Source organism: Poecile atricapillus, chromosome 3 (genome assembly GCF_030490865.1).
Source record: "Poecile atricapillus isolate bPoeAtr1 chromosome 3, bPoeAtr1.hap1, whole genome shotgun sequence".
In the NCBI taxonomy this organism is placed as follows: domain Eukaryota; kingdom Metazoa; phylum Chordata; class Aves; order Passeriformes; family Paridae; genus Poecile; species Poecile atricapillus.
Window position 1 is genome coordinate 44,448,550 of NC_081251.1, and position 26,848 is coordinate 44,475,397.

The window sequence follows — 26,848 nt, forward strand, 5'->3', positions numbered from 1 at the left end:
GCACATACTGATGCTAATTATAAGGCAACTTCATGCATTTTGGGAAATTTTTAACTATCAGCCCAGGAAGGTAATGACTGGGTTTTTAAAATTACTTTTAAGCAATACACTAATTTCCAAAGTTCAAATTAATTATTTAATCTTTCTTCACAGTTAATCAAACCTCTACAGATTGAGCATGGGAAGAACTCCCCATTTTGGTAGCAGTACAGGGAAGAAGTATACAAGGTAGCTTTGATTTAAAAACTAGTAACTTTTTTATTCATTCTCCTGATAAACTCCAGAAGATTTTCTAAGCAAATTTCAAATGATGAATTGAGACCAGAGATTTGCTCAGCTACCAAAGCATGCTCACCATGAGGGAAAGAACAGCACTGCTTCCATCAGTTCTCTATGAAGAGGAGAAACATGCCCATCAAACTGAGTGGGTCAAGTGTACGCAGCAAAAGAAAAGCTGTAAGACGCTTTCTTTTTTGCAGTTCGAACATTTCTAAACAGAAACGAGATAACCGAAAACAAACACAAATTCTGCCTCTCAAAAACCCAAGAATAGTTTAGATAAATTTTGGAATTAAATGCAAGACAACACAGGCCTGATTCTGTCAGTAAGGCAAGAAAGAGATATTGAATATTCTGAATGCTTGCAGGATTTTTCTCCTCTAATAAGAACAATTCAATACGGCCGCTTAACTATTGGTAAACCCTACAGCATGAATGAGCATTACATTCTTTTTCCATAATATTTTCAGTAAAATAATGACTTCATTATATTTCATAATATATAAAAGAAACCTTAAAACAGTTATGAGATTTTACTGCTTATTTCTCCCATTCATGTATCAGAAACACCAAGTACAGTCTTTGTTGGTTATAAATGATGCCTGTGAAAACTTCAGGGTACAGTTGCTTCTGTTAGTCCACAACTGATAAAAAGCAGATGTGTTGAATCTAAATCCCCTCATTTATTAGAACCATTATATACTGAAGTTATAGATATTAATTCTTTGAACCATGCAAAAAATACAGCTCTCCTCCTGGAAACAGTTGGGATTTCATTCGTTTGATCCTGAGTCATCAGCAGGCCCATAGAGTCTTAGAGTTTCAAAGCTGAAAGCCTTTATTTTTCCACACAAAAGGCAAGAAGAAAAAAAACCCACCCACTTGAAAATCCTTTTCATCCATGGTAAAAATGGCCATAACTATATTAAAGCAAAAACAGTAGTAACATTTTCCATGAATTCTGACCAAAGAATTTTAACAATTCATACAAAGGAACAAAGGTCAGTATAGCCGCATAGTCTGCTTTTATCGCTTCCCTACCACAGATAGACAGACCTCTGCGGCTGGTCAAAAATGTACCTGTCCCAAAGAAGAGTTCTACCTCAGAAATTATCTGGTTTGTGATTCAGAAATTGTCTATGAAGAGCAATAAAAAACACAGCACAAAATAGAAGAATATATTTTCTTTCCTGATTTGGTATCAGATTAACATAAAACCAGAAGTGGTGGGAGGAGGGATGTAAGGTTGATATGAATAACCACCAGCTGCTACCAGCACAAGATTTTCCCACAAATTCACTATTACAGTTCTTCTCTTAAAAGCCATCTACAAGCAACTGGTAAGTTTCACACGTTATCTGTTCAAATAGCTGCTTCTCAGCAGAAATATTTATACCAAATTACAAATTACTTGATAGTGATTTTTCTCCAAACAAAACTGGATAGGTGTTTATTCAAAAATGTAAATTCAGGACATGTCTTCTATGTAATGTTATCACTCATTAAACAAATAACACTTCCTATAATTAAGAACTGAAGGAAATTGTTTGAAGTTGGACAGAAAAAAACAGTCTGCAGATGTATCTTTACTTACAAAGCAGTTATCACAAATGCTACTTTCTTTTCTTTTTTGTGGTCATTCATTCTGTTTCACAAAGTGGTTTAAAATTATTACATCTCAAACGAAAGCCTATAAAAACATATTGAAAGATACAACATGTTTAAAAAGAGTTTTCTTGGTTTCACAAGCTTTTCTTGTTTCTCTTTTAGGAAGAGTTGAGAAATTAAAATTAGCATTTGAAAGTATTCAAAAGATTGCTTAAACTTCTCATTCAGGTGTCAGATTCCACAGGTGCAATTTCTCATTAAGTACAGTGAAACCCTGAAATCAACTTTGCTAGGCCATCTCTGTTCTTAACATTATAGAGCAAAACAGAAAAATTCTGCTTTCCCTACAACTGAAGATATTCTTAGACAAATAATCAACTAAATGATAAAGCCTAAGATGAGCACAAAAAAAGCAAGCTGTTTATCTGTCCTCTTACCTTAAATATTGAGAGTATCAAGATTCTGTAACTTCTGGTTAAAAGAACTTTAACTTGTACTGTTTCATTTTGCAGGTATGCACAGCCTTGCTGAAGATCTTACCACTCAAATGGCAAATTAAGATAATGCCTCGATTTCTAACTCTTTTCCAATTAAATAAAAAAAATAAAAAACAGAGTTTCTAATAACCATTCATCTTCAAAATTATCACTGGAGTACCTTCAATATGAAAGGCAGTACCACTAAACAACAACGAAAATAAAAAAGCTACACACTCACTAAATGCACACACTAGACCAAAACTAACTTGGAATCTTCTTGTCTAAACCAAAAGCATGGTTCAAGTTTTCTTGCATTCTAAGGTTCTTTTGCATTTAATTATACATATACAGGAAGATGTTAATTCTAAGTGTTCAGTATTCTCTCTCTCAATGCAGAATAAACATCTTCATACTTACACTAAAATGCTTTCATAAAATAAATTTCCTAGGGTTAATATAAACGACAGCTTCAGGAGATGAGAAAAATGCAATGAAAGTGGCACGACCATCCATTCCAGAGAGCAGTTTCTGAAATACTTACAAAAGCTTTTCAACTTACAGGGCTCTACAAACCTTAATACAGAAGGCACTACAAACAAAAGTTTTATTTTGCACTGCAATATTGATACACATCTATGCAAAGTAAGAACACTAATTAAAGATCTTGTTCTGAATTATTTCGCTGACTTTTTCAAGTCAGTACTTATTAATGCAGAAGTCCTTGTGAAAGCCATAAAGCAATTATAAAAAATGGCAGAGAGAAAAGTAAAATTATTAAATCTACTGGACAACTTTTTTTACAGTTTATCTGTATTGTTTACCAGTGACAACCCATAAGCATTAACTAGAGAAGACAATCTCTTATGTACTGTCCAAGTTTGCCAATACTGAATACTTACACCCCAGGTGTCTCCCAAATAAAAACCATCATTTGCACAAAAGTACACTACACAATATTTATCTATTTTGATTTGTTGCTAGTTTTGGTTTTTTAAAACGGAATCATGACCCAAACTAATTCCTTGAATAACTCAAAGCACATTTGAATTATCACAAAAAGGATGACTTTAATTAAAAAAAAACCCAAAAAACCACCAAAACCATCAATGCTTTCCATGACACTAGACAAAAATTCTGCAGAAAAATGACATTTTATATCTCATGCAATAACTGAAATTTGAAGAAATTATTTATTAGCTTGTTTGACCTGAATATAATTAATACTTGATGGTATTTACCATTCTGTAATCCCATCCACAATTGCTTATGATCCTTTTTTTGCATTTCATTGATGACTTGACTTTTGTGCTTTAAAGCATCTGCTTCTTTTATACAAGCCATAAAATGAGCCTCAATCACATCCTTAGAATGGCAGTGTAGAAGATCCTTTTCTGGAAAATTCTACAAAGAGAAATGACAGATCAAGAAAAATAAATGCATCGCATACCTTGTAAGATGAAGAATAAATGATTATTTTAAATAGGCATAAATTTATGCAGAAGAAGCACACTGGAATCTTCTACTTACGGCAGAACGTAACAACCATTCTCTCGCTCTGCTGACAAGAAACAGGTTGCAGTGAAAATGTTTCAGGAAAAATAAAAGCTCAACAACTTTCTGTAAAACCAGAATTTTAACATGTTTTCAAGCAGATATTCAATCTCAGACAATAAATAGGAAAAAAATACTGAGAAGTTAGTGACAAGCACCTAATTTATATTTGCTCTCTGATATTTTATCAACCATTTCTATGCATGCAGTTCCTTGAAAAACAAACAGAATCACCCGCATATATGAACTATAGCATATCTTACAAACATTTTTCCTTAGAGATACTGGAAATCTTTGTCAGTTCCAGCTTGAACTAATCCATGTGACTGCTAGTCTGTGTGACTTGATTTTATACCCCATTTATTTGGTTACATTGGCACACAGCATTTAGCATTACAGATGCACAACTACCACTCCTCAAATAACTCTTAACCCTTCAGTAAATGGCAACTACCTCTCATAATGAATTTATTAAGGAGTTACAGTAGTATATCTCATTCAGATACAAAAAAGATTTTTTTGGAAATTAACTGAAGTCCAGCATTGTAGAGGTTGTGGTTTTCCTTCCTCCAGTTTTTCTTTTATCAACACATACTATCATTTGCCATTTTGTAATAACACAAGCATTCACTACCACAAATCCAGTCCCTATAGTTTTCAGAAGTTTTAAAACCCACCTTTATTCCCTCCTTAATTTTCAGTTGCTTATGACCATGCTGAATGGAGCAAACCTCAGAGCCACACCAGAGTGGTGGCATCATCAGTACTCCCCCCTTCCTAAAAAGGGCTTGCCACATTTTTATCCTTGAATTCTCATGCTATTCCACCAGAGGCCCTTTCCTCTTAAGCCATTACAAACTAGCACTTTAAAAAGCTTTTGTGAGGGACTGTCAAAACCATTTTGGAAATACAAGTACATATAATGGGATATTTTTCAAAGGCTTTTACAACATAATTAGCATGTCAAAGCAGGAGCAATCTAACGCTGGAGAAAACCCTACCTTCACTCTGCCACATAACCCTCCAAAAAATAGTGAAGATTGCTTCAAAATAGAGAAACCCAAAATATCAAAAAGGGAGCTAGGGATTGCCTTACCTGAAAGAAATTCTGAGGATAACAATGATAGCTCCCTCCTCATTAGGTTATTGAGAAGAGTTGGAAATGAAATAATGGTATGTCATATAGTGTTTCCTCATTACAACAGGGAGAACCCAAAGTCTGGAAACTGTGGGTCAAAAAGATGAGTATTTTCCAAAAACAGGGGCATAAAGAAAAAATTGCTAATATCTTTTCCACTAAAGTTCACATGATTTGGTGTTGAACTTGCAAAAGGGAGTGCCATTGTTACGACTGGTGTATGTTAAGCTGACTGGAAATCTAAGGACAGAGGTAAATCTTGTCTCTTATATGAGAATGGCCAAGTACAAAGACATTAAAGAAGACAGAACAATAAGGAAAGTTCTTCTGGGGCAGACCCTGATCCTCGTCTACCCTACAAAGCTGAGTGTCTCAGCATAATTGGGCCCAAGATTACTAGGAAAACATTACTGGGATGGTTACTTGCCAATTGACATCTGCATAGGCCTGTAAAATACTTTCAGAAGTTCAATTTACTTGCTCAAATAAAAATATGTAAGGTCTCATAACCAATCCAGAAGAAACAAATAGACAGAAATAGCATACTTAAAGATCAAAAAAGTTCTATAAGAATTCAAAGTGAGACACTGGCATCCCTCAAAACAAAGGAAGAAACAGTGGTACGTACCTAATGCCAAGTAATAAAAGACCCTAGAGAAACTGACTTTCATAGTTAAAAACTGATGTTTTAGCCAAGTTTATGAAAATAGTTTTGGTACAACAACTGTTTCACTACACATGTGTCTAAATATTGAACTGCAGGGTCTTTCTCTTCTCTTTCCACAGGTAGACATCTTCCTGCTGACTTTCTTCCAATGAATTTCAAATTGCAGCTAATGTTACTCCCTGAGGATGAGTTCCAGAAATCATCAAACTGTAGTCTGCAGAACAGCAAGGATCTATTTAAAATTGGTCAAAGGTAGTTAAGCTACTAAAAAGAATCTAAATACAATAGTAGAACTAGGTGTGGCATGATTAATTTTCCCAGCTTCTAAGAAGTAACACTGTGAAAGACTAGAAAACACTCCTAATTCTCAGTGCTATGTACACTTTTCTTTAGTGGGAAAATACTGACACATTTCTATGAAATACTGTGAGTAGCAGCTGAAAAGCCTGAACATGAAAGTGACTACTTAAAAAAACACTGCACATCTGCAAGAAGCATATGAAACAGTTTCACCTACATGAGACTACCAGCAGAAAACTTGGCATCCCTGCTGATTTATCAATCAGGGCGCAAAACAGTAAGTTTTATACTTAAATGTAGATCAGCATGCTTGTACTTTAAAAAAAAAATTCTACTTGCCTTCTTTCTACCTGAAGAAATACTGATCAATCATAAACAACTTACCCAGTTCCCTGAAGAAAGGGACAATTGTAAAGAAACTGGTAGCCACTCTTGGATATACAACTAAGAAATTTGCAAAAAAGCATTAACAGACGATATAAGTAGCTTTAATGCAAGTACTCTTATTGGTGTTGTCCTACTCCCTCCATGTCCTGCGTCTTTGAAGGAACAGTTATGAAGGGTTGACTCTGATTTTCTTAGAAAGCTCGAGGAATCCTGTTTTTTAATTTCACATATATGTATACCCTTGCAGTATGAACTGAACACAAAGAAATAGGTATCGTCAGTACAGACAAGAGCACTAATGACCTCTCACATAAAACCGTACCAAAAAACATCACAAGGCAATTTCAACAGTCTGGTTTCATAACTCCATTCCACCCATATTTATATCTCAGTTCTAGTTCTCAAAACATCTGTTTATCCTGTGACAGTCTACTTACATTCGACTATATTTACAGAAAATAGGACATTAAAAACCATAAGGAATGTATCCAGTGGCAGGGGGTGCATCTATGCATTTGTGTTTAGTTACCATCAGTGGTCTTTTCTTTAAGAAGACTGATTTCAAAAAAACCCCATTTATATTTCTGGCTTACACAATATCTCCTAGCAGTTCCACAATTAATCCATGTGCTATATGGAAAAGCACTATCTTTCCATTCCACCTGACCCAATCTTCATCTAAAAAAACCACAAAGATGATGACTGTCACATAAGGACAGATGCTGTCTCTCCTCCTGTACGTCAGGTCATGGTGGAGAGGGAGGCACCAGCAGACAATGGCTTCAGCAGAACCTCAGCATTCTCTTCCCCCAGTAGTGCTGCTATTTCCAGAGCAGTTCACCATTTCTTATCTACTGCGCAAAATCTGGAGAGGTGGTTACCACACTGAGAACATGAATAGTGTTAAACAGGCCACAGAGCAAAGTGAGATGATTTTAACAGGAAGGGATAGAATTTCCTTCCTTCCCATAAAGCCATACCTGGATAACAAAACCAGCTTCCCAGGCTACAGCCTCTCATGATTCTCAGACTCCAGTATGCTGTTCAGCCTCATCCTTCTGCAACTATTTAATGCAACTGTTTTTCAACTTTACAAGATACAATGCATGTAATTTTATTGCACACTGGAAGTACAAATTAACAAACTGTTTCTTCAGATTTGGTCTGCATACATAACACAGGAAGACAATTACAAACATCTATCAACTTAAAAACTTCTGCTGAACAAAAATAAACCTTTTGCATGTTCTTAACTTCAAACAAAGAAACCTGATAGGGGGAGTTTGATTTTTAAAAAGAAGTTGAAAAACACTTTTTACAGATGTTTGAGATATCTGTTGTTGACTGCATGCATTGGTAGAAGAAAGGAGACAGCCACAACAACAGAAGTTAAACTCCATAAAATCTAACACTGTTAAATTAAGCCAAATAAAAATTACGACATCATTTGAAGAATAACTACACAGAAATGAAAAGAATACTCTAGTCAAAAATCCCACACCTAAAGTATTCAGCTGTAAGGGACTGTAACACATGAAAACCTCTTCAATATTTTGACATACTTTGATATCTTTCAGTTATGTTTTGACTTCAGGATTCAGAGGGGTTTTATTTAAATAAACTTTCAGATTACATCAAAATAGGAAGAGAGATTATGCAGGTGCTAACTCCACAGTATTATATTACTAAATTACATCAACTTTTAAAATAAAACTACCTTAGCAGTTAATTATTTCTGCTGATCTTTAATGTACACCTTTGAGAAAAACTAAAAGTAGCTAATTTTTTGGCAAGCAGCAACACGAGAACATTAAAGTCAAATTTATGTTGCTGATTAAAAGGCACTGTGATGCTGCAACTTAATTCACAAGATGCCTCTACTTTGTGATGGCAACATCCCCTCACTGCCACTTTTAATATTCCAGAGCTCTCAGAACATAACAATTAAACCATTATTTATGAAACTAGACGCCCTACATTTTCTTCAGAACATTCTGGAAGTTTCCTCATCCCAGGACATCCCTCTGACATTTATCAGACAAGTGTAGCAATTACAATAGTTTAAAAAATATCCCCAACTTCAGATCCATTAAGTCAATCATTTTAGAAGTTTCAACACATAGAAATACACATAATAAGAATGGATGGTTTCAGTGTACACTTCCAATACTAATCAATTACTCTTGGAAAAAGCTTTTCTAATACACCTTTGAGAATTGTTTCAATGAAAATATGCAATGCAAGTGCTTCCCAATACACTTTTCATTCCACTCAAATCTCTCACGCACAAAAATCAAGCCTATTAATGTAGCATTATCCATCAGATCAGTTTTCCTATTGCACTGTTTCTTTTACAATGGAGAAATTAACATTTCAAAGTTAAATATTATGATTTGTAGTTGTGCTTTTGACCTCAAAACATACCTGGAATTATTGCCTCAGTGCACTTCAAAGTATGCAAGAATCCTGGACCAAAGCTAACCCTGTTCAAGTTCCATTCTGAGCAAAGATCAGTAGTGCTACTAAGTCATACCAAATGGGTTTACAGTGCATAATCAAAATAATGTCTCTCCTGTGACTAAGCTGTCACAAGACCAACTCATTTCACTCAGTTCTCTAAAAGACCAACATTAAGTACAACAGCTGTAGAAATCTTTGAAGTCATGGAATGCATCTCCATGCTCTTTTATGCCTAAAAGGACAAGCACTTCTCAATCTTCCCAATCTTCAGTCAACTCAAGACAATTAAATTAAAAACATTACAGAAAGTTCTTCTATCATAAGCCTCATAACTTGAAAAACAATTTTGGATTTTGAGATTGTAATAGAATAATTTTCTATGGAAAGTCCAGTAAAAGCACACACAATTTCATGGAAAACAGCTGCAGATTTACAGAAACCTTTGAATGCTTCCTGAACAATGGATATTCTCCCTTTCAAATCACACCATTCACATGTTTTATAAAATAGTTATGAAACTTTTTCCTAGCTTCCAAATGTCATGCAATCTCATGCTCACTTGTTCTTAAAAAAAGGTTCTATATCAATTTACCTTGAAATGCACTGTGATGCTCCAAGGAAGGGCTGTATTTGATGCGTGAAGATCAAAGAGTAAACCAATTGGGTAATGCCTAAAAATGACAAGATATTAATTTAATATAGAAGCTGTGCTTTTACTTCTACATATCACAGTTAACACACCTGCATTTGCACACACACTCAAAAAATAGCTGTTTTACTCCCACAATTAGCATTTTTTATTGCTTTATTAGAAAAGTTATACAGGCAAGTTTAGATGACTGACAGGCAGAATCAAGTCTGGAATGAACATGTTCAATATCTAAACAGTGGTCTCTAAGATGTGCCCACAAAACACTGCTACTTTTGCAACCGCCTCAAGTAGCCTACAGCTGCTTTGTGGAACTTTCCAAAACAGTACTTTTAGTTAAAAAGCATCAGACCAGGAATAGCTGGTCTCACAGAAAAGCACACATGCTTTCAGATGCTTGAGTGTCCTGGGTTTATACCACACTGACCCTTAACATCCTTTCCTTCTCCTACACATCTGATACATCAATGCAGAGAATAAGTAGACGAGTGAAAAAATTATGTATCTGTTAAAGGGCTGAAAGATGATCGATCAAGATCAACTCTGTATCTTTAGTATCAAATTAAGAAGAATGAAAAGGAGAAAAAAAAAAATAATTGGAGTTTTGTATCTCAATGGTATTCTAGATTAAAGGAGTTACACAAAAAAGTTTGCTTCTGACAAATATTCACTTCTGTCTCATAGCTTTCTCTCCTTTAAATTCATTAGAATAAACAGCCCCCAGCAGTATATGGAACATATATCACATACACAAAACCTCCACAGGCATTGTAAAAAAAGCTCTTTGTTCAGATATTGGCAAGATTTTTGATAAAATATATTTTTTTTTTTACGTTCAACATACCAAGACTCATTCTCCTATCTCTGAAAAATCATAACCCAAAGAGCCTTATTATGCTTTTCATCCTACAAAGAGAGAAACATACGCTAAACTGTAAAGTGAATAGTTTCACTGAATTAAATGGGACTGATCAGAAGTCACAGACCCAAGCATGTACATAAGTTTTGGAAGTCCCAAGAATACTAACCGAGAGTGTTGCTTTAACAGCACCTGTGCCAAGCCATTTTCCAGATGGGTGAAACTTTCACACAACAGTGCTTTAGCACCCTCTACAGGTGAGCCACCCCAAAGCTAAGACAAATTCACCACAACTTCAAAATAAAACCCAAAATACTATTACAGTTCCTGAGCTTACCTGAGAATAAAGAGGATGCACATCCAGATTTATCCTGATTCACTGCTAATGCTCAAGTTTTTACCACAGATTTTTAACTACTAACTGCCAATCATGTCCTAAAGACTTAACAGGTCAGCAAGAGCTCCATGAAAGAGTGGTTTTCCAGGTGAGTTAAGTAACAAAAATCAGATTTGATAATTAGATGACCACAAATTTTCAATAAGAAAATTACTTCCAGTTACTTTCAATTTATACAGCAAAACATGTAACTAAGAAAAAGAAAGCAACAAAAAAGCCACACAAAAACTCCTGTATCAGGTTTTGGCTTACACTTATATCTTCTAATCAGATAAGATCACTAAGTGAAGTTCATGTAATCAAATTTTTTTAGTAAAATCCCTGTGCTTTGCAGACTTAATAGATGCCTAAATAAATGGTACTTTGACCTTTTGTCTTCTGCTAATTTATGAACAGGAAGGGTCAAGTACCCATCCAGTTGGCACTAGAGAGCAACCTATACAATTAGGGCTAGAACACAACCCACACAAAAGTCCACTGAAAGCCATGTGAAAGTGTTCAGACAGGATGGAAACAAGCTGCAGTGTCATCCCCTAGCATCTGCTGAAGAAACTACTCCAACACAGATTGGGATCAGTCAGGGAGAGCTCCTGAGAAAGGCTGCAGCTCTCCAGGTTTCAAACTGCCAGAAGAGCTTGGGACCTCTCCTGAGGTTTGGAGGAAGCAGAGGAAATGTCCTTGCCTAGAGGAAGTGAGGAGCTATGTCACAAGCAAACTACGGAGCTGCAGGAAGTTAGGGGGCTGCACTGCATCAGGGAAGATACAGAGATTATAGATAGAGATAATGGCATCTTCACCAAGATCTCACAGAGATGAGAATCTGGAGAGAAAGTGTCAGTAGTCATTGGAGTGGTCAGTGGAGACTCACAGGACGGGGAGGACCAGAGTTGTGTGAACTCTGGTCTTGAGGAATCCATTCAGTGCCAGTAGCTCAGTGTGCAGCTGCAGAGGGAGCTGCAGGTTGAGCTCTGGGTGATGGGAGCCCCAGAAAAGAGGTCAGAACTGGTGCTGACCTTTTGCACAGGAAAGGGCACAGGGACCTGTGTTCATGCCAGGTGACTGGTCACTCAGGGACATGGCAGGAGCCAATGACACAGAGAAAAAGCCCCACACTATCACACACAGACTGAGGGTATAAAAGCCCAGGGGTTCCTTGTTTTGGGGTCCCTGCTCAGGGGCGCCAGTTCAAGCTGTTACTCTGTTGTTACACCATGACTAAGGTCTCTGAAGGATCCAGGCACCTGAGGCTCCGCTATGGGAACCGAGGGTCGAGCGGGTAAGGAAGCCTTGTCGGACTGTGCGGCTCTGGGGTGCTCAGGGAGCCGAGCAAGGCACCCATCGGCTCCCTGGAACCACCTACTGCAAAGAGGCCTCAGTCCCAGCTCAGGGGGCCCAAGTGTGTGACTGCCAGAGCAGCTCCTGGGTGGACAGACAGAAAAGTTTCCTTAACCTCTGGCCAAGAGAGGGCAGGCCTTCTCCATCCACTGCCAGTGCTTCAGTGTTAGAAAAGAGGCTGGAAGTTCTGAAGAAGCATCAGAGCTGTCTGAATAGCACATCCACAGGCAGAGGAAGCTGTCATAGAACTAGGAGACTCCATCCGACAGAGGAGAGAGCCCCAAATTCCAGCTTTACTTGTTAACCTGCAGAGGTTTGCTGCTTGTTCAAAAGTTGCAGAGTGGCAAAGTTGTCATCAGCTTGGCTTATTAATACTTGCTGTTTACCCACATGGGCACAAATTTTAAGCACTGCATCAGAACCCCTTAGAGTTTCAAAAGTGACTCTACAAAAGGAGGTATCTCCACAATTTTGCCATTAAAGGAGACAGGTTCAGAGAGGTGTCTGCAGGTCAGGAGCTGGTTATGCAGCTGGCGCAACAACGACTTACTTGGCTTTTAGAGACATAGGATACTCTTTGGGGATAATGGACAGCTAGGGAGAGATGGAATCTCTAAGTCAGACAAAAGTATCTTTGCCTTAAGGTTTCCCAACCTGGTGAGAGCTTTAAGACCATAAAAAACGGAAGCGTAAATAACAACCCGCAGATAAATAGAAATTAATTGACATGGGTGGATAGCAAGTGGTGAAAGGTGACAGCTACAAGGGAGATGTCAAAATTATAAAAGAAGGCAGAAGAGAGCCCACCACAACTACGTAAGAGAACATAGCTTGGGAAACAAGCAGTTAAAACTACAGTTGTACATGCTATGACATTACTGGGAGAGGGCTACCTGAGGTACAGCTAGACAGCTTGCACAACTGGAATACTGCTGTGGAAGGACAGACATAAGCTGCTTAGTAAACGCAGGCAGGGCAGATGAGGACAGAGGGTTGTCTTCCATGTCAGGCAGCAGCTTAGATGTATGAAACTTAATAGGACAGGCAACAGGTTGGTCGAGTTCTTGTGGTTCAGGAACAGAGGAAGGACTAATAAGGGCAACAGATCATGCAATCCAGGTGAGAAAATAGATAAAGTCTTCTTTAAAAAACTCAGTAAGTGTCTACATCACAGATCCTCGTTCCTGTTAAACTCTCATCTGCTGGAAAAGCAACACAGTGGGACACAACTAGTCAAGATTTCCTGATACAGGCACTGGATGAACCAGAGATAACCCAAAGCTCATCTGTTACTTATCAGTTCAAACAAAAGAGTTGTGATAATCAGTGGCAGCTTTAGCTGCAGTGATCACAAAATGGAAGAGTTAAAAGTCCTAGAGAAAGGATAGTAAGCAGAATACAGACTTTTGACTTAATTTTTCATTTCCTCCTGGTGCCCCTACACAGTTCAGGCTCAGACATACCAGATGCATCACTGGACAACAGTTTCAGTCCTTCACCTGCAGCCAGAGCACTGAACCTGTGCTGTACTTAGAGAAATGTAGGTGCAGAAGGAACATTCCTCTTGTTGCGAGAAGTCATAAACTTCCAGCTCTTCCAAATCTTAGGAGACTGCTTTCTAACAGTCTTTGCCTGCATCTCCTTCAATATGATTGTAGGCTTAGCCTCCTGTAGCTGCAGGATGGTCTGAGGTTTGATCCACTTCCTTCTGTAGTCTTTAATGCTGCACAGTCTGATAATCTGTTCCTGAGACTCCTTACTTTGGTGACACAGACCCTCGCCCAGCACACACCTCCTGTGGGCAAATAATCCATCTTCCCCTATCCCAACACTTTCAGCAGGAAAAAGAGGCCAGCCCCATGTAACTCCAGGCCTGGAGAGGTTCATTTCCCTTTAAGAACTTGACCAACACACTGCAGAGCCTGAAGTTCAAACTGTTTCAGACTTCCTCCAAAATCCCACTGGAAAATGGAAGAGCTGCATCTGAACAGATAGAGATGTCATCCCAACTAGGTATGAAACTGCACAGACTATAAGCATTAAGACCTCACAGGGCAAAGTAAATAATTAGAATAAACAATATTATTAACAAGTTATTTTTGATTCTGAATGCACAAGTCATAGCTAAAAGGATTAAACATGAATGCCCACTATTCTTTCTCTACCAACTACTAGCTCAGCATAATTCTCAGTTGTGGTGTTTAGGTCTTCCCCAGAAGAAGCGTTGGCTCTTTATGGGATTACCATTCTCCTAAAATACGGCTTTACAAATAGCACTTTCCTTAGAAAAGCAGTTCCACCGAAATCAGTGGAGCTGTTCCTGGCAGAATAGGCTTTTTTTTTCTGGAAGACAAGAGTTTTAATTAGCAGATCATCATTAAACTATTTATTTTCATTTCTACATTCAATAAATTTAATAACTCTTCACTTAATTTTAGAATTACAAACTACATTTTTATTCTATACCTATATTGTACAGTTTGTTTCTTTAATTCTAGTTTAAACATCATGGTATTTGAAAACTTACAGAAAATATCGATCTATTTTTGGTTAAAGTACAAAGCCTCTCTTTCCTTTCTTGTTACAACTTCAGTGAAAACTAGTTTTCTCCCAGTATTTACCTGGGATTATGAACACACTAGGATAAATGTGGTACCTTGCTGTTTATTTAGGTAGTATCATGACTCAACATTAATGTGGCACATAAGACACCATCTCTTGTTAAATTCTAAATAATTTATTTAGAGGTCTAAAGCTGGTTTTGCCAGACAGTTATAATAAAAGTTTAAAGAGATCATTTTTATCAGATTCTATTTACATATTTTCAAGGTTTACACTAGGTTGGTCTCAAAGAAACAAAAGACTAGAAGAGATCTACTGCATCACCAAATCTACAGGGATTCCATGATGTGATGCTTGCTAATCACAAAATAATCCAGGTTCAGTAAAATTTTAAAAATCACTAGTTTTCTTTCCTATGATGATACAGAAAATAAAAAGAGATAAAAATCTCTTCATCATTCAAAATACTAAATACCTTCTGAAGGGCTGACACTATCTATACAGAACTAACAAACACTGAAGCTCTCAAAATATTTTCTTTAAAACTCTTTAACAGCAGAAGAAGTAGAAAACCTGATAAAAAGTATTTATGAAAATTAATTAAATGAAACAATATCAGTCCAAGTCCCTAAACTCTTACAAAAAATACCCAACAAACTAAAAACCCAAAAGAAAATAGTTTTAATAGACCATCGGACAAAATAAAAACAGGATCAACAGCAATTAGTTCAGTAAATTTGAACTAATTGAATTCAACAAACACTTGCAGATTAGTATTAGATTTTTACAGTGCAGGCATATCACACCAGTGAACAATGAAGGCTACTCATGTTTTATTACTGTCATGCATATAAGCTATTTGCATTTAGACTCCAGAAATATTACTTCCTATCTGTGTTACTAGGCATCCTCTAGGAAGATGGAATACGTTAAAGGAAGATTTATTTGGCAATTCTGCTGCAAGCAACGGTAAAGCCAAAACCACAAGCATTCTGAATTACGGTAACAAGGAGAACAAAACCAGTAAGTGCAGCACAACACCTCTGTCTTACACATAAAGTAAAAATTCAAGAAGAATAAATAAAAATGCTCAACATTAAACCTTCTTTTGTTTTCCCCCAAAAGCATGCATTTCTTACCCTTCTCCTCTTTTGCCGTCTTTGAAACTCAAGGGAGCGATTCCTTTAGGAAAACTACTGACACTGTGCTCAGCCTGGGAACTCTCTATGTGATAAACTGCATAAAGTACAAAGTTCAATAAACTCACCATTTCAGTGGTGTACCTTCGTATTCAAACCATATTTCACTAACTTCCTCTTGTTTCATAACTTTCTGAAAGTGTTTCTTCACTTTGTCTGTTACCAGTGTCAAGTAGCTTACCCTCGGCAAAAGCAACTGAAAAAAAAATTATAGAAGCTTTAAGTGTAAATAAAATACTCTAAACTAGTAAAAATTTGTAACAAGTATGCATTTACATAACCAAAATGCAGTTAGCATTCTCTTCTACCCCTTTTTAAGGTAAGAGGTCTTTCAGACAGTTTACTTTTTAATGGTCAATGAAAGGCTACAAAATAAAGCACTCAGAAGATGCAGAATAGCAGTACCCAATATATTAATACCAAAAAAAAGTAAAAAACTAAGTTATTGATTCTTTCAGGGGGGTGGTGGGGAGAAAAGTGGATTTCAATTTCTGCTTTTCTGTATTTAAATAATGAAGTTTTAAACATTTTTCATATGAACACATAAGCGATTCTAACTTCTTATTGAAAAGAATGAGCAACTGTGCATCAGCTGTTATTTCAAAATGGAAATTCCTGCACAAGGAAAAAAAAAAAAAAAGCCAATGAAAACTAGATGCTTAAGGGTTTGGTTTCCAAGTGTTTTGTACTTCCAATAGCTGGCAATTTCCATTTTCTTTGCATTGGGTTCGTCAGTTCAACCTATTAGTCAAGACTACTATACTTCCACAATTTAACCTTCACCCAGCAACTAAAATCAGAAAGAAAACTGTAAATATGTTCTTAGTTGAAAAAATCAGAGGACACATTCTTACAGCTTTGTCATATACTATCTTATTTTCTCAAGTGCATACTATACAAATCAGAACGTTGTGCTATTTTTATTTGCAACATCTTCCCTACCATTTTTTTAAAAGCCTTATCCCCAGGAGTGGTTAAGCACTCTATCAATCAGTGAATTGACTGATGACTGTGTGGCACATTTACTAGAGATAAATCAATCTGTAAGCATTAACAAACAATGCTTTTCAGTATCTCAGTAAAGATTAACCTCCCTGTAAAATATCCATTCACTTTAGAGCAGACATTTTAAATTAATAGTGTCCATCCTGTAAACTTCTGCTTCATAATTATTAATAAAATAGATGGGCCTAAGATATATATAGACTATATTTTGCATGTTTAGAGAAATATTTGTTTTCCACTGTTCCTCATAACCAGTGCTGTTCTTTAAAATATTTTCTTTCTGGTATATGAATAATGCCAGGCCCTAAATGAATGTTTGCAGTGCAGACCTCCCAAACTGTGTAAGGTTATATTCTGCCTGACAGAAAACTTGATCTCTGCTGCAACACTGCTCCAGAATTTCTCCAATAATTAGACCACACTTTGATATATAAATCAGATAATATTTTGGCCATGATACTACAATATGTATTGTAAATACATAAAGAAGTATTGAGAGCACATCAAGTTCTTAGAAGAACAGATTCATCTTTTTGATAATGCCACATTAGGTTACATCTGTGACACAGCTAAATTTTATAATTTTCTAAAATTACATAAGGCCAAGTCTCACCACTATCACAGACATCATGTCAGTTAACACTCCATTTTTCATGTACCATATGGTTTTCTTTTTCCATCTGCTGCTTTTATTACCATCATCACATTGTTTCTACCTTGTGTCATAGGAGCAATGTAATCAAAACACAGGTTTCATTTTTAAAAGGCAAACAAACTCAATAAATCCAATGAAGTTATGTACACATTCAAGTAAGAATTGCTTCGTACTTAGATGACAACATAAGCTTATCCTTTATTTACCTAATTCCACATATCTTCACTGATTGTTCTCGAGACAATCTAGTCCAGACTGTACCAATCACACCCACATATTTTTAGTAATTTAATGTTATTTCTGCATGATATGTACAGTTAAATTAGTGCTGGTGTACTCGGATGAGATTTATTAGGACTCTTAAAAACACCAATTTTCAGCATGTTGCATGTAGCACAGCCATGCTGGAATTGATAAATATATTTATCATTATATTTATCATTAATTGATAAATATATTTATCATTAAAGCATTATTTATTGCAACAGTGTTTCACATAATTTAAATTGCAGAACTTCCTCTGTAAAATATTCTGCCTTGGTTTACACTGTGAAAGAACAACCCAGTTTCTACTTCAGCACAATTAGAAAACACAGACAATAACTAAACAGCATTCAACTGAACTTAACAGAACGTGACCAGTACTCCCAAAAGGCATTAACAAAAACTGTACAACTGTACAAAACACAACAGTTAATCAGATTAACATTAATTAACTGTTTCCCAGAGATGCTGAGCATTTGTAGAACCTACTGAACTCTTTGTTTGGTCCCCCCAGTTCTTCTACCTTGATATAGTTATCCCCTTCCATAGGAGTAATGAAAGGATCCAATTCTACCACTTTTCTAGTTTTAATTATCTTAAATATTTACAAGGATGCAAAATCTGTTAAGTGAGATCTTTAAGAGCAGTTTAAACACATTTTCAGTTTGTTACTCCTTTTAATGTCCCTTCCCCACCCACTGAAAGCTAACAAATAAGATCATGAGTTCTCTTCATTAAACTAAGAAAGTAAATCTCCAAATACATCACCAAGCAGAACAAATCCTTGCAGCCATCCCTAAATGTCACCCCCGAAAATTACACAAACCACAACACCTTCCTTTTCAATATTATGTATTACTACAGTATTTAATCACAACAACCAGGAATGTTTTCTTATTAACCAGGAGGTTAAATTAAATACAAAGAACTCCTTATATGCCTAAGTAAATGCTTGCAATATAACTGTGTAGAGAGTACCTCTCCAGGTATATCCACAGGTTTCGTTGCAGAGCATGCAGTATTTTTACATACAAAACACTGAAACAGAAAAATTACAGATTTAACAGGAACTAGACTGATCTCATCACTAAAGTGTCAAGGGATATGAAACAAAACATCCTAATGTGGAATGGTTTCACATTCCTCTCTCCTACAGATACCTTAAAATAATATTTTTGACACCAAGCAAGCTAAAGAGTGATCCTGTTAAAGACCAGTCCCTTGGGCAGAGCATCATTCTAAGATTGTACCCTGCTGTAATTTTGTTCTTTATACATCTGACAAATCTCAGCCAATGAGTCTCTGCTTCCTGTACACTTCCTTCACCCCCTTCTCTCTAACTGTTGCTTGCACCAAGAGGCAAACAGTATATCATTTAAAAAAAAAAAGCATAACAATTTCAGGATGAGAAAAAAATCAGATAAATCAGCAACAAAAGTAGTTCAAGCAAACTATTTCTAAATACGCTGCCACGCAAAACGTAAGCATCTGCATGAAACACTCCAAAGAAAACTGATGTATCCATTTCTAGCATAACTGCAGAAACCTACACTACGTGACTATATTAAGACATAGGACAGTGGGCTACCAGGGCTGCACAGTCTTTATGTCACCACTCTTTCCAAAGGATAGACAAGTTAATTTTCAATTATTTGTCCTACCCCTGTGCAGTGCCACTAGGTGACACACACATGCTTCAGCACCTGTGCTGCACTAACCCATCTGACAGACAGGGCTCTCCTGTCACACCACTCACAAAAACTGAAATCCATCCCACAGACTCTGGGTTGTTTTCTAACCCCTCACCCTCCAAGTCTATGTCATCCTTCATCTTCATAAAGCAAGTTCCACTGAGCAGAATCCTTTATCCTCTCTCATCTTAATGACGCCAGTATTTCCTCCCCATGCAGTCTTTGCATTTATGAAAGGCAATCTGAAATACAGAGGTTATATCTATACTAACAAGTAAGAGAAGACATGTAAAGCTGAAGAGCTAATGTCAAGGGCTGGAAATGTTAACTACATTACTTTCCTACTTTACCCATAATTTTATTTTATTTTGATTTAGCTCAGGTTTGCTCCCATACACTAAACGTCCATTAGCAGCTGCAAACCATCTGCTGCGTCAGCTTCACGTGAAAACGATTCAGCCCATGGGCTGACTGCTCTGTGATGCCAACCTGGGCACAGGAAGTGGAAAGGATGAAGACTTATTTCAAATCTGAACAAAAACATTAATACAAACACACTCTGAAACTATCAGAGCTATACCATGACATAAAACCTTGACTGCTATTCTGCCTTACACTATTATAAATCCTTGGTCCCTCTGAAGACACAAAGCTGTAACACCAGCTCCAACGTGAACTGAAAAATGAAGAAGCTAAAATTTTAGAACTGTCATCCGCAAGAAACTGCATTTTGCAGAAACAAAGAATTAAACGTTGAGAATTTTTGTGCACACTTTATGTGGAGTAAATAAAAGAAATCCTATGACCTTAACACGATTTCCTTGACTTAGAAATCCAGCCAAACCACAAGGATAACATGGCTTCATGGTTTCCATGCCAATGTTAAACAGATCAAGGCTGTAAACCTCTGAACTTCAACTCATACCTTTCAAGTAGCTCTTACACGAAGCATGCAAATATATTTTAACTCCTATGTAAAATTTGAAGTCTGAGACTTTTAGGTATCTTAGATGTATTTGGCAATAGGTCAAAAAATATGAAGCAAAGTGCTTATCTTTTACCAGTGATGAAAATAAAATATACAAAGATGAGCACTATTACTGCTGAACAAAAAGCACTAATAGTTTGTTACGTTTCAAAACAACACATGCAAATGAGAAACTGATGACACAAAGATGCTATAGAACACAGGAAAAAAAAGTTATATCCAGTGGGGAATGGGATACAATAAGACTTAAGAATTTTAGAATTCCATAAAGATTAGAAGTTCAGGATTTCCCTCCCATATACTTGTTACATTTCAAATTTGCATTTCACTGAATCGGCTAACATTCTTTATCAATTACATGTCTTTCAGGTGCTGAAAGAATGAAAACAGCTGAGAACATTATAAATAAATACACCATTATAGAAAGCATTTCCATGTTACAACTCAAACACATCCATCATTCCTTTTTAATCATCAGCTAGCCATCCTGTTCAGGCAGTGTTCTGTTTAGCCATTATAGTTGCTCTTCCTACTTCTGAGCTAGATCTCTCATGGCTGCTGGACTTTAAAGAAAAGAAAACGAGAAGTCATCCACAGAGCCAGTGTTCATTAGGAGTGTGTGTCACACAGGTGACCAACCTTAACGCTGAAGATTTCCTAAGTCTGACTAAATTATTTCTGCATTAATACAAGTTCTCTCCCTTCGACTCTTCATTATCCAAGAAAATACAAATTCACATCCAGCCTCCTCCTTAACCTAGTCACTGACTGACTTTCTAAGAGTTTTTTCAACGATCTAAATTATCTGTGATAAGTTTCTGTCACTACTGAAACAAGCCTGAAGTTTTCCATTTGCTGTGAAGAAAGATAAAGTCACACAGCATGGCTATAAGTTTACTTTCAGAAGCTACCAGAATAAGAAAAGAATTGGGTTTTTTTCACAACATGCAGTAGTACACGTGATGAGAATGAAGGAAACAAACATAACCAGGATCTTGGACTATTTGTGACTGCCTTTGTCATACTCACATAGTAGGGTTCAGCTTCCCTTTCAGTTATCTCATCCTGATACAGAGTGAAACAGGTCGGTATTCGCCCAAACCACACATCTCGAAGTACATCTTTGTCATCTGTCATTCTTCCAATGAACAGTGAAGCACATGTAGATCAATTTGTTTCTTCAGCTACAAATGTAACCCATTCCCCCCCACCCCCCGAAAAAAAAACAAGTCAGTACCACTGCAAAGAAAATACATCTTGTTAAAGGTTCTCCCGTAACTACGGTCATGCAGGCTGACCAACGCTGTCACCGGGGCATTAAATGCATCACTTGGTACAAAAAACGGGATGAATTAAGCTCCCAACTACAAACACATGGTGGATAAGGAGTGAAACGTAAATGAGTACTTCCTAAGGCTGCATAACGCCCCAGCCGCAGAGGCAAAAGGTCCTTTCCCGCTACCGCCCCGCACCTCCCGGCACCCCCAGAGGCCCCGGTGCCGGGGCAGAGCCCGTGTCCGCAGAAGGGCGACCGGGAACACGGAACTGAGCCGGGCTCTCCCGGCCCGGGGGGTCACCGAGGCCGCAGGACGGGCCCCAGCATCGCCTAGCACCGCGCTGAGACCCGGGGGCGTCCGGGGCCCGGCCAGGCCCCCCGGGGTCGGTCTGTCTATCTGTCCACCTCCCTCCCTCCCCACTGCCGGCAGCTGCCCGAGGTGAATCAGCGGCGCTCCCGCCCCACGGGGCCGGACCGGGGAGCACCGCGGCGGCAGCGCCAGGCGCGCTGTCCCGGGCAGCGGCCGAGCCTGGAGACGGCCCCAGCCGGGCAGTCCCGCCGAGGGGCCGCGGGGCCGGGCCGGGCCGTTACCTCTGTCGCGACCGGCGACACCCGCCTGCCCGCCCGCGCGCGGGGCAGGAACTGAGCGCCGGCCGCGCCCCCGCCGCGGCCACGCCCCCGCGCACGCGCCGCCCGCCGCGCGGCTTCCGCCCGGCCCGCGAGCCCGCCCCGCCGGCGCCGGAAGCCGGAAGCGGCGGGGTGGGTCCCGGCAGGGCCGGTGGGAAGGGCTGGAGCCGGGAGTCGGGATCGCAGCCGCTCCCGGCGTCGGTCCCGAGCCGCTCCCGGGGTCGGGATCGCAGCCGCTCCCGGAGTCGGCATCGCAGCCGCTCCCGGCGTCGGTCCCGAGCCGCTCCCGGGGTCGGTCCCGAGCCGCTCCTGGAGCGCTGGCGGTGCTGCAGCGGCAGTGCTGGAGGCGGAGAGTCGCAGGGCTGCAGCTGTACTGGACCCGGCCATGGGCCCGCTCCTGAGGCATCGGCGGGGCCGTGCAGCCGATGGACCGCGCGTTTGAGGATTTTAAGCACTTAATCTCTGTTTTCTCTTACCCGATTGTTCTTTTTCCCACTTCCCCAAGGAAGCAATCGTAGAACCAAGCCTCGCAGAGTTCAAGGAGCGTTTGGACAATGCTTTCAGGCTCATCGTGTGACTTTATGGCGTGTCTGTGCAGGGCCAGGATGGACTCGATGGGTCCCTTCCAACTCAGACTATTCTGTGACTTTTTCTGTAGTAGATCTTACCCACTGTGATAGATGGAGCAAGTCCAGAGGAGGCCACAAAGTTGATAAGAGGACTGGAGCCCTTCCTCTACAGCGAGAAGCTGAGAAAAGTGGGGCTGTTCAGCCTGGAGAAGAGAAGGTTGTGTGGAGACTTCGTGGCAATCTTCCAGTGTCTGAGGGGCCTACTGGGAAGCCAGAAAGGCACTCTGTCTCAGGAACTGTACTGATAGGACAGGGAGGAATGGGTGCAAACTGAAAGATGGGAAATTTATTTAAGGTATTAGGAATAAATTCCTTACTGTGAGGGTAGTGAGGCACTAGAATAGGTTGCTCAGGGAGTTGTGGGTGCCCCAGCCTGGCAGAGTTCAATGCCAGGTTGGATAAGTCCTTGATCAGCCTTTTCCAGTGGGAAGTATCCTTGCCCGTGGCACGGCAGACTGGGACTAGATAATATTTAAGATCCCATCCACCCCTTCATATTCTGTAATTCTGTGATTTTATACCATGATCACAGGAGGATGAGGAGCACCTGTTGCCACCAGTGACACCTCTTGCATACCAAAGCATCATTCTGGATTGGTTTTTATCATCTCAGTAGGTGCGAGTTCACAGTGAATTCCACCTCTGCTCTTCAAAGAACATCTCCCACAATTCTGTCGCTTTGCAAATCGCCATCTCGGATGTCAACTCCTACAACTGTAGGAGTGCAGGGGAAGATCAACACTCGTGGCAGGGAACATCATAATTCCCAAGGGGGATGTGTGTCCTTTGGTGCTACACACTAGCAGTTGCCAAAGCTGGGCTGTTCTGTGGCACGATGTACAACTGCAGCGAACATCTCAGAGCGGTGTTTTGGCACATTGGGATGAGAGCTGATACACGGTGTGGTTTTAGCGGCAGTTTCAGTAGTGCCACGTTCTGGCCATGCTGCCTTGTGGCCACCAGATGTCATGCAGTGGCCACGGCTGCTGAAGGAGTCTTCGGGAATTCGGGAACTAACTGCAATTATTACAGATTTTCGGTGGGGTTTACCCAATGATTGGCATTTTAATAAGTTTGTGTGTTGCTGAGCCAACAGTATGATTTGCAGAACTCTAGTATTTTTTCAGTCATCTGAAGGATTACAAAAGTCTGGAAGGCTCATTTAATTTTTTTTTCCCAGTTTAAATAAGATCATGATGATGATCTTATGTTTTTGGTAAAACATAATATTCCAAACATGAGGTCTAATAAAAAAATTATCTCATTTTCTAGTGTTCTGTAAGCAAAAATTAAGCTGTGGCTTTTTTGATTTGGGACATACACAAGGAAGCTTGCCTTGCTTTCTCTCTGAAGTTTTTCATGACACATTGGTTTAAAAAGGAGGTAAACTGCTGAAAACCTGGAGAAATTGGGTATGGCCTACCCAAAAGATAGGGAAAGAAGACACAGAGCACCTGTGATATTGCAAGGGCTTTATGCTCTGAAAGGACCAGTTCCCTTTCACTCTATGGGCAACTACACTCACCCAGCACATGTTGGGTATGATGGTGGAAGGGGAGAGGTTCCTCCAGAAATATTGTCTGTGCACTCACAACAGTTTTAACTCGTGTGGATGGTGTGGAAATGATTGTCTTGCAGACCTGGAATGGCAGGAGATGTGCACAGAACTGATCCCACAGTTATAGAGACATCCAACTCACAAGCACTGCACATTTACTAGAGGCTTTTCTGTCAATTTCTGCAAGGAACCCCCCTTAACGTTGTTACAGGTCTGCTGAAACCAGTCTCAGGAGGATGCACTGGCCAGTGGAGCTGCTGTGAGATGCCAGCACCACCAGAAAAACAATCAGAAAAACCTGACTGAACAGACAAAAAAATAATATTTTTACAAAGATTTTTCCTCATTACCAGATTTGCAAGGTTTCAGAAAGCTTTGCACATCTTAAAAACGAGATTCACTTAATAAATTATAAAAAGAATTTAATATAAATAAAAAGACAATTAGGAGACAAAAGAAATGAAGCAAAGGGTTAAAACGGCCGGGTGCCCTGGCCAGTTGCCAGGAACACACCGGGTATCTCAGGGACCCTCCCTTTTATCTTCCCCTGTTGTGAGGGGTTAATGCATATTCAAAGCGTGTTCCCTCCCTGGTTCCGCCTTCTTAGAATATGCTCTTGTACAATTTTATTTTCTGCTGGTCAGTACTATTTTTGCTGGTCATCATGATTCATGCTGTTCAGCATTATTTTGGAGTTTGGTTTCTTTTCCTCTGGAAATGTTCGATAAGGGCATAGGCCCCTCATCCTTCTTTTGAGGGTAGCTGGTCTTCATATCTTCCGCTGATAACAGTTTGGGCTCTACTGTTCTCTTGATAACAGCTTGGGCCCCACTGTCTTTGCCCTCTGGGGTTTCCTTGCATTGTACCTAGGAAATTCTTTTAAGCTTAAGACTTGTTAGTAAGAAAAAAGTACATACATAGCTAAAAGTATTTAACATATAAGATTCATCCGCGAAAGCCAATATCACAATACAAATTTATAACACACATATGGATATCCCTACAGGAAATCAAGGAGAACCACAGGGTTAGTCTTCGCCCTTTTCTCCTCTGAACTCAGAGCTCTCCTATAGAAAAGGGTGGTTTTGGTAGGATCTGTAGGATGAAGGGTTTGACTTATCATTGTAGCAGCATCACTAAAAGTAATGCCAGGTCATTTTTTTTCTCACAGGCAGGCAGCAGTCTGCCAGCTATTGTCAGCGATACTGTTAGGATGTGACTCCTTGATGCTGCCTGTGCTCGCCTCCTGAGGTCTTACTTAACCCCCACTGCTACAGCTCTTGAAGCACAACATTGGCCAGCTAGACTGTGCAATCAGCATTCTGTTGATTACTTATGACAATTACCAAATAGATTAAACATTTACTTTTGCATTTTTCTCTTGTGTATAATATAAGGAACATAGGCACCTGACTCAAGCATATGGATTCCACTTCATAGGCTGAAAAATTAATTCCATCGAGCACCCAAGTCTTTTATTGGATCTAGATACAAGAAGACAGGTAGAAAATAAAACTCAGTCAAGTTATAAAGTGAGATAACTTACTGTTTAAATTACCTTCCTATTTAAACATCCTGCTGGTGTAGTTGCCAGACACAGATACATCAAGATACTTTGCTCATGTGAGAGCTTAAAGGCTGTAAATCTGTAGGTGAACGAGACTCTGCTACTGAGACAAAGTTGGTTCTGGATAAACACATGAAATATGTGATTACTGAACAAATAAACTGAACCTGAAGTGAATGCCAGCTTTTCTGTTATTATGACTACAAATAAAAAATTCAAATCTAAACATTAAAAATAATTGCCAGGATGTAATGTCAAAATAAATACACTAAAAAGGAAATTACCTCTTTGACATACTGTTTTCCACACTGCTATCTAATGCTTTAAGTTTCACCATCACTTTGCACAATTGACTCATCTAAATTGGAAGGGGAAGAGCTCAAGAAACATATTTCCAATTCCAAGGATCCTCAAGCAGTATTCCCTCATTTTAAATGTCATCATCAGACAACACACAGTGAGTCATTGCCTAATGACATCTGAATCAAAATACCTGTAATTGAGTACATAAGGAATGTGAAGATGCTTGTAAAGAACAAGATTATAATTAAATATGCATTAATTCTAATAAAAAGAAGAGAAATGGAACAGATGTTTTACATATTTGTGGGCAGTTATGCTTTTGTGTAATGGTAGTGCAGATGAAGATTTGTAAGCAGAATCAGTGTATTTACGTCAGAAGGGACCTCTGGAGTTCTTCCCTGAAATCTAGGCCAAC

General features: G+C 38.9%; 1 protein-coding gene across 5 annotated transcripts in view; it reads right to left on the bottom strand.

Moving 5' to 3' along the window:
• Window positions 1-22,446, bottom strand: part of ATG5 (autophagy related 5) — a 72,032-nt gene extending 49,586 nt beyond the window's left edge. For 2 of the 5 annotated variants that reach the window (XM_058835053.1, XM_058835056.1), the window contains exons 1-6: window positions 22,341-22,446; window positions 21,503-21,657; window positions 15,939-16,066; window positions 9,462-9,540; window positions 3,894-3,983; window positions 3,605-3,767 (exon numbers count right to left, since the gene is read on the bottom strand). In XM_058835053.1, the coding sequence (XP_058691036.1) occupies window positions 3,605-3,767; window positions 3,894-3,983; window positions 9,462-9,540; window positions 15,939-16,066; window positions 21,503-21,610 (568 nt within the window). In that variant the 5' untranslated portion in view covers window positions 21,611-21,657; window positions 22,341-22,446. Of the gene's footprint in view, window positions 1-3,604; window positions 3,768-3,893; window positions 3,984-9,461; window positions 9,541-15,938; window positions 16,067-21,502; window positions 21,658-22,340 lie in introns of those variants that run through there. The other 3 variants (XM_058835054.1, XM_058835055.1, XM_058835057.1) reach the window with 3 other exon arrangements.
• Between the last annotated feature and the right edge of the window lie 4,402 nt (window positions 22,447-26,848).